This window comes from Dicentrarchus labrax, unplaced genomic scaffold (assembly GCF_905237075.1).
Source record: "Dicentrarchus labrax unplaced genomic scaffold, dlabrax2021, whole genome shotgun sequence".
NCBI classification, from domain to species: domain Eukaryota; kingdom Metazoa; phylum Chordata; class Actinopteri; family Moronidae; genus Dicentrarchus; species Dicentrarchus labrax.
The window spans coordinates 14,222,184-14,238,600 of NW_026136714.1; the positions used below are offsets into that span (position 1 = coordinate 14,222,184).

At 40.6% G+C, this 16,417-nt stretch overlaps 1 protein-coding gene across 3 annotated transcripts in view; it reads right to left on the reverse strand.

Moving 5' to 3' along the window:
• msh3 (mutS homolog 3 (E. coli)) overlaps positions 1-16,417 on the reverse strand; it is a 46,422-nt gene that overhangs the window by 8,829 nt on the left and 21,176 nt on the right. For all 3 annotated transcript variants that reach the window (XM_051423484.1, XM_051423485.1, XM_051423483.1), the window contains 3 exons: positions 15,497-15,611; positions 14,903-15,060; positions 4,536-4,722 (listed from right to left, as the gene is read on the reverse strand). In XM_051423484.1, coding sequence (XP_051279444.1) covers positions 4,536-4,722; positions 14,903-15,060; positions 15,497-15,611 — 460 coding nt within the window. The remainder of the gene's footprint in view (positions 1-4,535; positions 4,723-14,902; positions 15,061-15,496; positions 15,612-16,417) is intronic.

Here is a 16,417-nt window from a genome sequence, read left to right on the forward strand (position 1 = left end):
AGAAAAAGTAAACCTAATTCTGTGTGCCAAACATTGTTAGTTCTTGCATAATCTCGCCACCTTTCCAGAAAGAAGTCTCAGGATACTGACACTTCCTTCTGGGGTCCCCAACCACAAGTTAGGAACCACTGCTCTAAACAATGCAAGCTGAGAGAAAAACAGACTAGATTCTTGTTGATGCGCTGTACATGAGTTCAGTGCAGGCACAGAGCAGTGCAGAGTGCAGTGGAGCACATGGGGGTCTTCGTAGGAGCTTTATGCATCGGCGCAAGCACATCAGACCATTTACGCCCACATGAAGCGATAAGTTCTGCTGAAAATCTACCCATTAGTGTGCAGCCAAAAGTGAGCTTTAGTGAGTTCTAGTTCTCCTGTGAGTCTACGTGTAAAGCTGGGCCCAATTCTGCCTTCTATTACAGTGCAGTATTACAATGTCAGTGCAGTCACACGCAAGCCTGAGTCACGGTACGAGTGGAGAGCGGTGTGTAGTGCTAAGCTTAGTGTGAAGCTAATGGCAGGACCTGCTGTGACAGAGAAAAGTGAGAGTCCAAGTGAGTCTGACAGTGAGTAACGACTAAAGAAGAGGACGGTATGAGGCACGCGTCACAGCTAAAAAGGAATTCAATTAGACAAACGTGTACTGAACCAACCTTGCACTGATTCGGATTTAACCATCAAAACAAAAGCAACTTCTCGTTTTAGTTTCCCCCTCTCCTCTGCTTTTCTGTTGCTTTTCATTACTGCGTCAAGGCTGTCTCTTTTATTGAGTGGTGTTATGAAACCCATCTACATTCTTAACTACCTCTCAGGTGAGTGTTGGGGACAGGGAAAGGTGCGTTACCATGACAACCAAGTCAAAGGAGGAGTCGACTGACTTTTGACGTGAACAATTGAGTCTGGCGAGGAGGAGGAAGAGGACGGGGCAGAGGAGGAGGATGAGTAGGAGGAATACGAGTGAGCATGAAAGACTGCAGGTCTGCCTGCACTGAGGAGGCCTTTCGCTGTAAAGCATAACTTCTTTTGTGCTCTTTTGTTTGTCTTTCCTTTAATAGCAAGGCTTTTCAAACAAATCAATGCTGTTATACAACAGGTAGTTAGAGAGCTCCCTCCTCCTGCCAACAGAAGCTCCCCGCTGCATTAGCAGCTACTTACACATTTTCATTCTACATTTTCCAGCAGAATTACATAACCCAAAGATGTTGTCCAAAGATTAATGTGGAAATGGCAAAACATGAGAACTCGAAGGGTTTTTTCAAAGATATATGTTTATTCATCTATAGTTGAAGAGGGGTAACTCAGGGCAATTTGGAGCTTTTTGACTAAGGTCTTGGAGAACAGAAAATAAACAAATTCCAAAATACCGCCTCTCATAGATTGGATACAGTTTGTAAGCTTTGATTACCCAGAAGGCAGCAGTAGGGTAAGTTTGCTTTAATGGTAAAACTCCAGAAACCCATCAATAGTATCCGTCAGTGTGGACTGAAGTGGGAGCTGCACCCTGGATCTCATCCTTTCACCACCACCAGGAGACACAAACTCAGAATCAGTGGTTTGTGTTCGCTGACTCTCAGCTTAATAGTTGGTGGTGTGCTTATCCACAAAAGCCAGCAAAAAAAGTTCCTCAAGTACGAGATTAAATACACGCTCCCTAAGGTCATCTGAGCTGATAAATCCTTTCTACCAGAGAAGCAAAAGCCTGGACGGCATTAATACCACACACACACACACACACACCACCACCCAAACCAAGAACACAAGACCTCTGTACATGTATGTAAGTAGTGTTAAGTGTCATGTTGTTTTCATATTTTTGTGTGTGTGTTTTGTAGAATACAAAGTAGACCTTGACTGTTATATTGGCAGCCAACATAAACTTATTAGTGACATAATTACAGTAAGTACATACATTTTTTTAAAGCTGCATTTATTGATTTTTATTTATGTATTATGCACCATTAGGATTAATTTGGATTATAAGTCCCTGAATTTAGAATAGAATTTAAAATCCTCCTCCTCACCTACAAAGCTCTTCATGGTCAGGCCCCTTCATATCTTAAAGAGCTCATAGTACCCTATTACCCCTCTAGAACACTACGTTCTCTGAATGCTGGGCTACTTGTGGTTCCTATAGTCTCTAAAAGTAGAACAGGAGCCAGAGCCTTCATTTACCAAGCTCCTCTCCTGTGGAACCAGCTTCCAGTTGTGGTTCGGGAGGCAGACATCCTCATCACATTCAAGAGTAGGCTTAAGACATTCCTCTTTGATAAAGCTTATAGTTAGGGCTGGATCAGGTGAGTCCTGAACCATCCCTTAGTTACGCTGCTATAGGCCTAGACTATCAGGGGATTTCCTATGATGCACTGAGCTCCTCTCTTCCTCTCTCTTTCTGCACTCATTCATGTCCCATTAATGCATGTTACTAACTTCACTTCTTCCCCGGAGTTCTTGTGCTTTCTCGTCTCGCAGGTTCTCATGGATCCTTATTATTATTATCATTATTATTGCTACGGTTACTGTTGTTGCTGTTGTTGCTGCTCATTGCCCCCCATCGTTGCTGTTGTCATAGTCATCATCTTCTTCATGTTCATCATCATCAGTCACTACTATTAGTTCTCTCTCTCTCTCTCTCTCTCTCTCTCTCTCTCTCTCATTACAGACAGTACCATTCACATTACATATGTGATTTGATCCATTGATACATAACATATTGAGTAGTGCAGCTTTAAATATAATTGCTTTCATCTTCATTTATTAATTTCTAGAAAGATTTCATTCAAAGTGAAAAAACTTTTCTTTTTTTTTTTATTTATTGTTATCTTTGATTGTAAAGTTAATTGACTGAACTGTGAATATCCTGCCCACACAGCCAACATGTATGTAAACGTTACGTGCAAAGTGACTGAAACTGACAAGTGAGCCAAAAAGCATTGCGAGCGAAGAAACACAAAGTCTGTCTCTGCATTAATAAACTCGCATTCACACTATTTGAGATATTTGACATCTAACAGCAGGGGTACAACTCCAAATCCAAATGGTCTCATTTAACAGGCTAATTAGAAAACATTTAACGAGAACTAAGAGGAAGCCTCATATTTCCCCAGTTTATATTATACAGAAGAAAATAGTGTAAACAGCCGTGTGCCCTAATTGATGCCACAACCTCAAGCACGCAGCCCATGTCAAACAGTAATAGTGAGTTTTTGTGTGCTTACAGTATCGATCTGATTGTTCCACACTAATTTGTACACACACATACTGTGTGTTCTCCACAAGTAAACAACGATTAACTTGCCAATGTCGATATTGATAAGCCACCTTACTGACACAAACGCCTTCCCCTGCTCTCTCGTTCTCTCAGGGTACCAGTCATCTGTTCTGTCAAAACGGAGATACGCAACACTGTGCAACATCCAAAGGGCTCCCAAGTGAGCTGGTTCGCATAATCCCAGCAGAACACACACACTAATCATACACGCACACGCACACACACACACACACACACACACACACACACACACACACACACACACACACACACACACACACACACACACATAGTGTCTCTTCTAGGAAAAATGATTCCAAGTACTGCGCTGAAAAGCTTCACATATTCTCTCTTTCCTTTGGCTACGATTTCTGGCTAAAATTGGACCTTTCTGCTTTCCATACACATCAATTTACAACAGCTGACAAGAACAAGTAGGACACATATCATTAAGAAATGGCGGTGACGCATATGGACACATATAATCACCTTCAGAGTGCAGAAGTGGACACTGGACAACCTGTCATCAGCCTTGACACTGTGAGTGTTTAATGAGGATTAAATGAGGCCTGCTGCAGTACAACATACGTCCCTTGAACAATTTGGTATCCAGGGGTCAATCTTTCTCTCTCCTTTCCATCACAGCCTGCTCTCTAACAGCATATTAACATTATAGATCAACGCTTGTCCACAGTGCTGCTCAGTTTTCAGGAGCTTCTCTGCTGCTGAGGCCTCTCTGGAGCCTCGTCTCTCTGTGCAAAACAAACGATCACTGCAGTCTGGAGAGCCCACAAGCACACACACACACACGCACACGCACACGCACACGCACACGCACACGCACACGCACACGCACACGCACACACACCTTTACAACAATGCTGGCAGATTAAGCAACAAGATGAATATATGACAGAGATGGGGACTCAAGTTTACTTCACTTTTTCACTGAAGTCACACACACAGTGACTTAAGACTCATCCTCAAAAGACTTGAGACATGACTCGGACTCTAGATGTGGGACTTTCATTTTTTTCCATATTAGCATTAAGGATTTGTCATTCCCTCCCTTATTATCATGAGTAACCATATAACTAATAAGAAGAGGCCTCAAAGTGTTGCCCGCTTCCTATCACCGCCCATGTTAACCAACTGGGCTGTTTAGGGTCGCGATCTGCAACAATAATTATATAAAATAAATCTTAAGTCTTATTCCCAATGTCATCAGTACAGAGTGTCCATTCACAAACACACACAAACAAACACTTACATCTCTGATGAAGTACTCCAGGGTGGCATAGGCGATGGCAATCCCGTCATGGGTGCTTGTGCCCCGTCCCAGTTCATCAAGGATGACCAACGAACGTTCGGTTGCGTAGGAAATTATCTCTGAGGCTTCACTCAGCTCCTCCATGAATGTACTGCGCCCTTTGTAGATGTTGTCTGAAGCCCCCATCCTGATAACCAATCAGACAAAGAAAAAAGAGAGGTCAGAGGTTGATTAATAAGGTGAGATAAAAATTAGGCTGACATCAGATTGCACATTTTGTTTCAGAGGCATTAATCGATGCAGTGACTTTCCTGAGAGACGAGGAAGACGACACGTTGACTCCAATCAATTTGTTCTGTACATACGTGATCAGTAAAGTACCAGGGACAGACTCAAACAACAAATGATTATGCATGTAATCATGAATTGATGAATCAAAGTGAACCTGGAGCCATTCATGGTCACTCTGCAGTGTAATTTGTCTTTTTCCTTCCCTTAGAAAGAGGGTGACTGTGTGGGTGTGATTAATTTGGTACAGCATAATGCTCCTGACCCAAAGGGGGATAGTCAAATGGTTACAGATTCACTGAAATTCAATAAAACCTAATTTCTCTTTTGCTTCACCATGTTTACAGCGCTCTGAAAGGCCAATGTTACTGAAGACATTGTAGAAGTTATGAAATAAAGCGAGAGAGGGCAAAACAATACGAACATGCTAATCTTTTTCGTGTGCTCCAGATGTTGCATCAGTTGTTCTCCACTAAGACACACTATGAGGGATAAAATGAGCCATGTTAACATGGATCAGGCCATTATTGGACCAACAATGAAGCTGTTTTGTTCTGTAGTCAGTTAAACTAAAAGTCTGATTCCTTCAAGGAATAAAATATTCCAGTTGAGATTTTTTTTATTACTTCCTTTATAACTCTATTTTTGAGCTCTTTCAATAAAATTACATATTTACTGTTGGCCTTAATACAATCATTGTTTGTGTGCAATAAAGTTAATTTCCTCTTTTTAAATTTTACCAAGCTATCTCACCTTTTGATAAACTCATCAATAAATAATGGATGGATCATTTATACTTAAAGCAACAATACAAGTTGTAAGTTGTTCGCAATAAGATGCAGAAGTGCCATTTTCAGGTAAACTGTGCATTAAACCATATGCCGAGGTCATGAAACAATAAACATTATTGTGAATACTAAAAGGCCTATCTGTAAACAGAATCATCTAATCATTTGGGTTGTGGAATAAATTGTTAGAATTCATGTTCATGCTTCCAGTCTTTAAATTATTTGATCTCAAACTTAAAGATATTTCACGAACCAGAAACCACCCACAGAAAGACAAATGGAGAATCTGCAGTTTTCAGTGAACCTGCTCCTATTCTTCTTCCAGTAGAACTACTTCCATACCATTAATAGGCAAAGAGACTGAGATGGAGAAGGAGGGGTGTGAAGAAAGTGAGAGAAAGTAACTATAACACCTTGAGATTCTTTATTAAACTGATCACGAGAAGAAGGAGGGTGTAAGTGATGGTGTGGTGGGGTTAAGTATAATTTTAACCTCTTGTAATGTGTCATACATGTCACAGTCTGATCTCTAGGCCTCAATATTAAGGTTTTTCAAAAAGGCCATGTTCCATTCATTACATTGTTTCCATGACTTGCGAAACTCTGATGCCATCTCAGGTTAATTGAGTTTAACATCCAGTTTATAAAATTCCTCCAGGTTTTCTTTTTCCAATTATTCTGGATTCATCACTCACCCTAAAGCATCTCAGATAGAAAACAGCAAATTAAAAATGATCAGCATTCCTGCAACACTCACATAGCCCAACAAATTTTAAAGAAAAAACTAAAAGCGCTATCAATTATTTATTCACTCTGCATCTATTTCCAATCAATGACTGTAGTTCTCACAAACAGAAGACAGACGCACTCTTCCAAATGTTATTTTATGTCTATGAACCTCATCAATATTAACAATCCATGCTTGCAAAATCTTGACGTGTGGCCAGCTTACAATACACTAAATGACCAAAAGTATGTGGACACCCGAATATTACACCCAAATGTTATTGTTGAATTTAAGAAGTACTCATGCAAACAGATTTGTTCTTATGTAGCACGTTACACGTACAAGGATTTTTTGCGTTAACCGACTTTCTCTTAGGTCTTAATCAAAATCCACGAGTGGTTGAGACCTGTTGTCGTTGATATCATGCACAGACTTTCATCAGTGGAAAAACACTGACCTAAAAATCATAGAGGTAATCTGAATGAATTCTGAGTTTAAACATGATACAGAAATTAACTAATATAAAATACACAACTAAGACAAAATTAATGTAAAATTAATATTCTTTTCACCATATCATCATCATCACCATCACTTTGCCAGTTGACTGAGTTTTCATTATGCAGGAGTCTGTCAGTATCATAAGATAAAATAGATAAGATAGACTTTATTGCTCCCACACTGGGGAATCACAGCAGAAGAGAAAAAAAGAAATACACATTAAATAACAAAATAAAACAGAAAAAATACAAGATCATAGCACCGACAGTGTAACATCAGGTACAGTAGGCTATAATGTTATCCCATCTAATATCTCTGTGACTCCCCTTGACACGCCTCGCACATTACTCATGGACCGCTTTGGTTCATAAAGATATTTAGCATCCAACCTTATGTTACATCATTCACTCTTTATACAGTATCTATCTCAGCACAGCACTGCTATGATGACACTTTGTTGACAGTTGTACTGATAATATCATTGTTCCCAGTCCTCTTATACCACCACACACACACACGCGCGAAGCTCTGCCGTGTGAAATTCTTATTTTTACTCTTTCCCACAAAAACAAAAGAGTAGGCAGCATTATATTTCTATTTTAAATGATTCAATTATGCTAATGATGAGATCTCATGCACGTGCACCTCCTCATGAGCAGGTGGCCTCATCAGGCTGAAACGAGCAATTTACACCAAGTTTGTTGAGTCTGATGTAGAACACAAAATAGTAAGAGAGGTTTAGGATAAGAATACAAAAATGTTCTTGCATGAGACTTAATGTGTAATGACAGACTGCACAGCCAAGAATGCACATAATGAATATACTGACAAACACATTTTAAGTTAAATTACGGTTGAGGGTGTTACACTGTCACCTGAGGAAGCAAACTTAAAGGCCAGTGACAGGAAATCAAAAGACAACAACAGTGGAACGAGACTAACATGTCCATGTCAATAGAAATTTACCAATTACAGAGATACAATGACAACATGTTGAATCCTTCACGAGCCTCAAAGCCAGTTTGAAAGCTCCTCTGATGCACCGATACAGACTGACAGACAGCGCAGTGACTCATCTGATAAAAACCCAACTCCAGCTGGATCGCAGATGCAACAGCTCTCTGCCAGTCAGTGTTCACCTCTAAATCTGTCTTTTCCTGTCCTGATTGATCCTCAGCATAGTACCTATCAATGAACTGCCTGACAGGAGCCTCCAGCTCAGGAGTTACCATGGTTACACCACACGCCATATAGGAGAGGGGTGTGGCAGACATGCTGCTGCATTTCATTAGTCAATTTATAGATTGTATGTGTGTGTGCATGCATGCCTTTATCTTAAATTATGACAATTCGATCTATACTGCGTGGATGAGAAGGAAGAGTGTTGTTCACACACTTTGTCTGTCTACTGATGAGGGGACGCACAGCAAAAACACAGCAACACTCCACCAGCTGGGTGTCCTGCTGCTCTCATGGAGTCCCTCCTTCCCGCCAAACAAAATGATTCTGAAAATAAAGTCCATTTATCATCACCTCACACCTCTCCAGAAAACATGTTTAGACACATTTCAAGTGTTTTTCTGACACTCGTGGTTCCGTTGTTTCTCTTGTTGATTCTCCAGTTGTTGGATTTTCTTATCACGTTATCACTCTACTCTAATCAATCAAAACACGGCTTTTGCCCAGATTTTCAAGAGCATAATCACTCTAGTTTTTTGGCAGAAAATCTAAATCCAACCCCTACCAACACTAATGAGAGAACTTACATGACTTTCAGAGTATGTTATTTACTTTGTTGTATTTCTGCTGCTATTTGATATGAAAGACTGACACAAAAACCTGACTCTTTAAAACTCTAAAATGGTGGCCGAGTTACATTCAACTCAAATAAACCAAATACATATAGAACACTGAGTGACAACATGAGCCTGAAAATGGCAGCAACATTACCAAAAACTGACACACACACGGAAAGTATTCAGACCCCTTTAAATGTTTCACTTTGTTTCATTGCAGCCATTTGCTAAAATCAAAAAAGTTCATTTTATTTCTCATTAATGTACACTCAGCACCCCATCTTGACAGAAAAAAACAGAAACGTAGACATTTTTGCAAATTTATTAAAAAAGAAAAACTGAAATATCACATGGTCATAAGTATTCAGACCCTTTGCTCAGTATTGAGTAGAAGCACCCTTTTGAGCTACTACAGCCATGAGTCTTCTTGGCAATGATGCAACAAGTTTTTCACACCTGGATTTGGGGATCCTCTGCCATTCTTCCTTGCAGATCCTCTCCAGTTCTGTCAGGTTGGATGGTGAACGTTGGTGGACAGCCATTTTCAGATCTCTCCAGAGATGCTCAATTGGGTTTAGGTCAGGGCTCTGGCTGGGCCAGTCAAGAATGGTCACAGAGTTGTTCCGAAGCCACTCCTTTGTTATTTTAGCTGTGTGCTTAGGGTTATTGTCTTGTTGGAAAGTCTGAGGTCCTGAGCACTCTGGAAGAGGATTTCTTCCAGGATATCTCTGTACTTGGCCGCATTCATCTTTCCTTCAATTGCAACCAGTCGTCCTGTCCCTGCAGCTGAAAAACATCCCCATAGCCTGATGCTGCCACCACCATGTTTCACTGTTGGGATTGTATTGGGCAGGTGATGAGCAGTGCCTGGTTTTCTCCACACATACCGCTTAGAATTAACGCCAAAAAGTTCAATCTTGGTCTCATCAGACCAGAGAATCTTATTTCTCATAGTCTGGGAGTCCTTCATGTGTTTTTTGGCAAACTCTATGCAGGCTTTCATATGTCTTGCACTGAGGAGAGGCTTCCGTCGGGCCACTCTGCCATAAAGCCCCGACTGGTGCAGGGCTGCAGTGATAGTTGACTTTGTGGAACTTTCTCCCATCTCCCTACTGCATCTCTGGAGCTCAGCCACAGTGATCTTTGGGTTCTTTTTTACCTCTCTCACCAAGGCTCTTCTCCCACGATTGCTCAGTTTGGCTGGACGGCCAGGTCTAGGAAGAGTTCTGGTCGTCCCAAACTTCTTCCATTTAAGGATTATGGAGGCCACTGTGCTCTTAGGAACCTTGAGTGCTGCAGAAATTCTTTTGTTACCTTGGCCAGATCTGTGCCTTGCCACAATTCTGTCTCTGAGCTCCTTGGGCAGTTCCTTCGACCTCATGATTCTCATTTGCTCTGACATGCACTGTGAGCTGTAAGGTCTTATATAGACAGGTGTGTGCCTTTCCTAATCAAGTCCAATCAGTTTAATTAAACACAGCTAGACTCCAATGAAGGAGCAGGACCATCTCAAGGAGGATCAGAAGAAATGGACAGCATGTGAGTTAAATATGAGTGTCACAGCAAAGGGTCTGAATACTTATGACCATGTGATATTTCAGTTTTTCTTTTTTAATAAATTTGCAAAAATTTCTACATTTCTGTTTTTTTCTGTCAAGATGGGGTGCTGAGTGTACATTAATGAGAAATAAAATGAACTTTTTTGATTTTAGCAAATGGCTGCAATGAAACAAAGAGTGAAAATTTTAAAGGGGTCTGAATACTTTCCGTACCCACTGTATATATATATTTATTGTTTGTGTTGTTTACTGTGTGCACTGATGTGAATTATGAGTTAAATGTCCAGTGTGTAACACTTTGGGAGGCTCTACTGACAGAAATGGAATATAATTCTTAATTTTTTTATAGTAGCCCAGAACGTACAAATCAAACACCGCCTGTAGACAGGGCCACCATACCTCCTCTTACACGATTTACAGCCTGTTCTCATTCCCAGGTCCTCAAATACAGACGCGAGCCGTGTTCACCGAGTTGCAATCTGCAACTTCACCACTAGATGTCACTAAATCCTACACACTGGTCCTTGGATCTGTTTATGTTTGGTTTATTCTGTCTTTGTTGCTCCATTAAAGCAGTGTGATTTCAAATTGCAGTTTATTTTATATTATTTTATGTGGATACCAGAGGACTAGCAACCACTTTGTTCAAGCTAATGGGAAATAAAGAATGAAGCTACACAAGAACTAATTTTCTCATCTAAATATGTACAGCCAGAAGAGTAGACGTGTCTACCATTTTGAATCATGTATTTCTGCAGAGTTAACTCCACACTGTCAGATTTAAACCTCCCGGTTCCTATAGAACAATAAAGGCCTAACCAGCCCTGCATGCCGCCTACAAGATGGCACAGACACTGACACTGCAGCACTATAAAAACTCTGAGGAACGAATGGAGTCTATTTGGGATACTTTTTCCACATGCACAACGCTATACAACACCCACCTAGGTGATGATGTTACACAGAGACCTGTTGGCACCAAAACACTCACCACCGTTTGTGAGATCTTTCTGGATGTTAGCCCTCCCCCACCCCAAAAAAAAGAGGAGCACTGATGGGAGGGGAGCTTGTGAAAGACCTACGGTATTATCACTGCTAGGACTCCATGCTCGATTAAAGGTCCCTTTCAAAACACAGTTTTACATTCTGCTTCCTTTGCTGTTTCCATAACAACCATGAAGGGATGGAAGAATGTGCTCTATAACCTTCAGGACTCAATGCCGACAAGAAAGCACACACAGCTGCTGCATACGTGCACATATGCATCCGTCAGCTGCAAAGGAAACGCACACACACACACGCACAAAAGGCTGCTGGCTTACTCTGCTAAAGTCTGTGAAATAACACACACAGAAATATGTTCAAACCACAGTATGGCATATTTGTAAACCTGCTGTAGCGCGGTGGAGTGGGGAAGAAAATAAAACCAAGACTCTGTGAGGCGACACACTGCTTTACACCGATCCCCAGATTATTCACTTCATCCTCATTGATGATCAATCATCTGGATCATTTCAGACAGGATATCCCATTAGACACCTACGCACCATCTCATTACCCACAACCCACAAAGTCTGCTTGTGCTTGTTGCTCTCACTCCGTGTCTGTCTCCGTCTCAACGCGCACACACACAGACACACACAGACACACACAGACACACACACACACACACACACACACACACACACACACACACACACACACACACACACACACACACACACACACACACACACACACACACACACACACACACACACACACACACACACCGCTGTGTCTATTACGCTTGACACAGCAGTGGGTATTGATTGAGCGTTTATCATCAAAACAGCTTCTCCTCAGGATCTTGCACTCAACAATAGAGAGAGGCCGAGCAGTCCAATTAGAAAGGGATAGGATGACAGAGGTGGCAGTGGAGGTGAAAAGAGGACAACGGATACCCTGTGTGTGGGGTGTGTGTGTGTGTGTGTGTGTGTGTGTGTGTGTGTTTCCCTGGTGGACATTAATTAGCTTACTTTTTTCAGAGAGAAAGACAGATTATCAACCTCTGACCCCGATCACAGAGCTAACTTAACAACAGAGGGATACACACGTTTGATTTTGCATTGCTTTAAGTACACCTGACGTAAGGCTGACACTAATTACTCCCTAATTCTAAGTCTAACATCTAAACAAGCGTTAATTCTAACCCAATTTTTTTATTCAGTTTTTTACCAATTTGTCCCCAGAAAATTCAAATCCAGCAGATGACCTGTGTTACACATCACTCCACAGCTTCCTCTCCCATCATTTCCTGTAATCTCTTTATTATTAACTCACTAATATAAAAGCACAGAAACGCCCTAACAAAGCAGATCAGATTAAACAGATTTTGTGTTTCCATGCTCTTTAAAGTTGCTGTTTCCTGCTGGAAGAACACGCCGATTAAAAAGAAAATCCTTTTTGAGATAAGCACAACTCAGAATTAGATGGAGATAACAAACAGTGAAAAAAGACATTGGTTGGGAAACACAAATGAAACTCTCATTATAAAAAATGTTACTAAACTAGAGTGTCTTGCTGATGGTATTTATTAGGTCTGACTTTAATCTGAATGTTGGTAGTATTTTACTTTCACATTTTTAGCCCTTTCATTCAAAGTAAACAGTGATGAGGTCCAAGCTTTTATTAAAAAAAACATTTATATGTAAGCATATTTTTATTCATATATCCAATGAATTTGACAAACTGAACTATTTTGTTTTCACATAGCACTGAACTGTTAATGCGCCAACTGACATTTTGGCACGTAACAAGTTTTCTGATCAGTTCCTTACTTCTGTCCACTCAACCATAACCATAAACCCAAACACTGAAGTAGACCCTTACATATGTGAGGACCAGCCAAAATCACCTCATTACACTAATATGAAGTTTAAAGCCCCCAACTGGTTCTCTCAAGGACAGACGAACACACGAACACACACACACACACACACACACACACAGACACACGGACACACAAACCCCCTTGGGTATGCTGACAGGTCTCTGGCTCCTACTGGGTTAATACATAAGAACATGCTTAAGCCCACAAAAAAGACAATTACACACATCTGCAAGCCATTAGGTCTAATCACATACTGCAGCAGAGGCAGAATAACAGAGACCATATATTGGCCCGTGTTCCACACTAATATGTAGTCAGGACTGGAAACTACATGCACAGCTTACTGCTACTCTCATCATAATGAGAATAATCATCAGCGGGAAAAAAAAAAAAAGATCTTCTCCAACAAAGCCTTATTGTCTGAGGGTTTCTACGATACCATACCAACCAATGACAGAACAATACAGCCAGCCTTGTCAAACAACTGTTGTTCATCGTTTCCTCCTCCTGTGTGGCGAGGAGCACAATGGGATTAGAAGGGATTAGTCTAGTCCAGAAAAATAAACTCAAGCATGTCATGAACGATGAAGGTGACATAAAGTGAATGAGGTGTTTTGGCTGGAAGTGAGATTTTTTTTTTTGTCCTCAGATTGTCTCCACAGTAGATTCACCAGTGTCTTTATGTTTAATTGCACTAATAAGAAATAATCTGCAGAGGTGAAAGTGTGTTGTGCTCTGTGAGTGTCGTCATGGTCACTGTCCTTGTTTTCATGTTGATGGACACAAAGCTAGAAAAAGTCTCTTTTACCCACGTATCTGTACTTGAGTATTTCTTTTTTTGACAACTTTTTTCTTTTACCTTCTACATTCTGCATTTTCATAATAATATAATATAATATAATATAATATAATATATATACAAATATAAAATATAATGCATTTGATGGGATTCCTTTTTTTTTTGGCATCATTGCACACCTACCCAACATCAAGACCACTGAACAAGACGAATACAACAAGACCCTATGTAAAGTTTAAGTTAGCTTTGCAAAGATACAGCCAGTAGAAATGTCCTTCAGAGAAACCAACAGAGTAGTTTTTACTGACCCTGTCTCCGGTTCACCATTTTTCCTTCCTTGGACCACTTTCGATAGGTACTGATCACTGCAGACTGGGAACACCCCATAAGAGCTGCAGTTTTTTGACCCAGTCGTCTAACCATGAACCACTGAACTTGAAGACAAAATGTTCATTTGCTGCCTAATATATCCCACCCACTGACAGGTGCCATGATAACCAGATAACCAGTGTTCACTTCCCCTGTCAGTGCTCAGAATGGTATGGCTGATCGGTGTATAAATCATTCTTCATGGAAGTCTCCTCTCCGAGAGAACAAGCGAGCTATGTGCATCAAATTATTGCTTTTATTCAACTCATGATGAACCTATACTGCGGGTGAAAGCAAAGAAATAAGGGCTTCTCACAGGAAGGATATGTTTATTTAATGGCACCTGCACACTGAAGGTCAAACATAAGAATAATAAAAGCATTAGATACATGATTTCCACCACACGTATCCATCATCATCTGTTTTTAGGAGTGTGTTCAGTGTGTAGGCATCTTTTTCTCATGAGATTGCTTAAGTCTAACATCATGTTGGGATCTGCCTACACTACCTTGAAGCATCACTTCTCAAAATATAAAAAATTGGTGACAGTAGCTTTCCAGCAAGTCATCAAAGGCTGTTAAATGTCTAGGATGTTAAATCAAGTTTAATCACAGCTGTGAAACATATAAGGATCGCCAATGTAGATTTCACTGTGCTTGTGTTCATACCTGGTGTAAATGCCGTCCAGCGTGCCCAGACGGGTCTCAGAGGCCGGGACGTAGGAGCCCATCTGAGCCATCACACAGATCAAGGCCACTTGGCGGATGTAGGAGCTCTTACCCCCCATATTAGGACCAGTGATTATCATAGTTCTCCTGCCATCACCCTGTAGCAGGTAGGAGGGGAGGGGAGGGGAAGAGAGAGTAGGGAAGGAGAGGAGAGGAGAGGAGAGGAGAGGAGAGGAGAGGAGAGAATAATAACAGTGACATAGACAGAAGGCGAACGAGGAGAGAGACAGAATAAGATATTTTCATGCTGTCCTGCACAGCTGAGGAGGTGGGTGGATTGAAAGCTTGGCTTCTCTTCCTATTGGCTTGTGCTTCTGTTGCAAGATTAACCCACACCCACTCCCGCACTGAGCGAGGAAGTGTGTGTGGTGTCATGCAACTCTGTATGTGTGTGCATCATGTGTGTATTTACGTGTGTGCTGTTGCAATTTTGTTTCAGAACTCAATGAGTTAGTGAGCAAGCAAACCGTCTGTGTGTTTTGGCTCAAATGTGTCCAAAACACTCTGAATGAGTCTCTCTGTGTGTGTGTGTACCTGTAGTTCGGTGAGGTTCGGCACATACTGGTTGTGCTCTCCCATCAGTAAGTCAATGGCAGGATGTCTGCCGTCTCTGATCATAATCTGCCGCTGACTTCCAAGCACCTCTGGCCTGAACACAGACAACACGCTCAGTAAGTCAGACACACACACACACACACACACACACACACACACACACACACACACACACACACACACACACACACACACACACACACACACACACACACACACACACACACACACACACACACACACACACACAGAAACCGAATCCCACCATAACCCTGTGCAATGTGTTGTGTCTTTTCTGTTTTTTAAGTGTATTTACAATTCAATATTGTCTTTTTGAGATCAATATCAATATTTGAAAATAATAAAATGTAATAGCGTTAGGATGTTTTTGAATACAAAACATTTAATAAAAAAGTTTAAGTAAAGATATTAATTCTAGTTGAACAACCATTAAACATTACAGCACAAGTAAATAAAACACTTTTGGATATTTACAATAACTGAAATTTAAATTATTCTAAATGAAATAAAATTCATCACCGGATCATCCCACCATCATTTAATCATATATTATATTATTATGGTATACTTTGTTGATGGTAGATATATCATATTACTCACAAGTACTCTACAGTATGCATACTGCTTGTCTTGTAATTTTGAGGTTAATAGTTCTTGTTGTTTTCTATTCTTATTTTTATTTTACATGCTTCTACATTTCCCCTCTGGGAATCAATAAAGGCTTATCTTATCTTATCTGTGATAACCCAATATTGGCCAGATGATCTATTATTAATTCTCTATTAAAAGATACAAAATTAACACACAAAAAAACTACAGATTCCTGCATTTCTTTAAAGAAACAGACCAACATTTTGAGAAATACACAGAGAGAGAGAC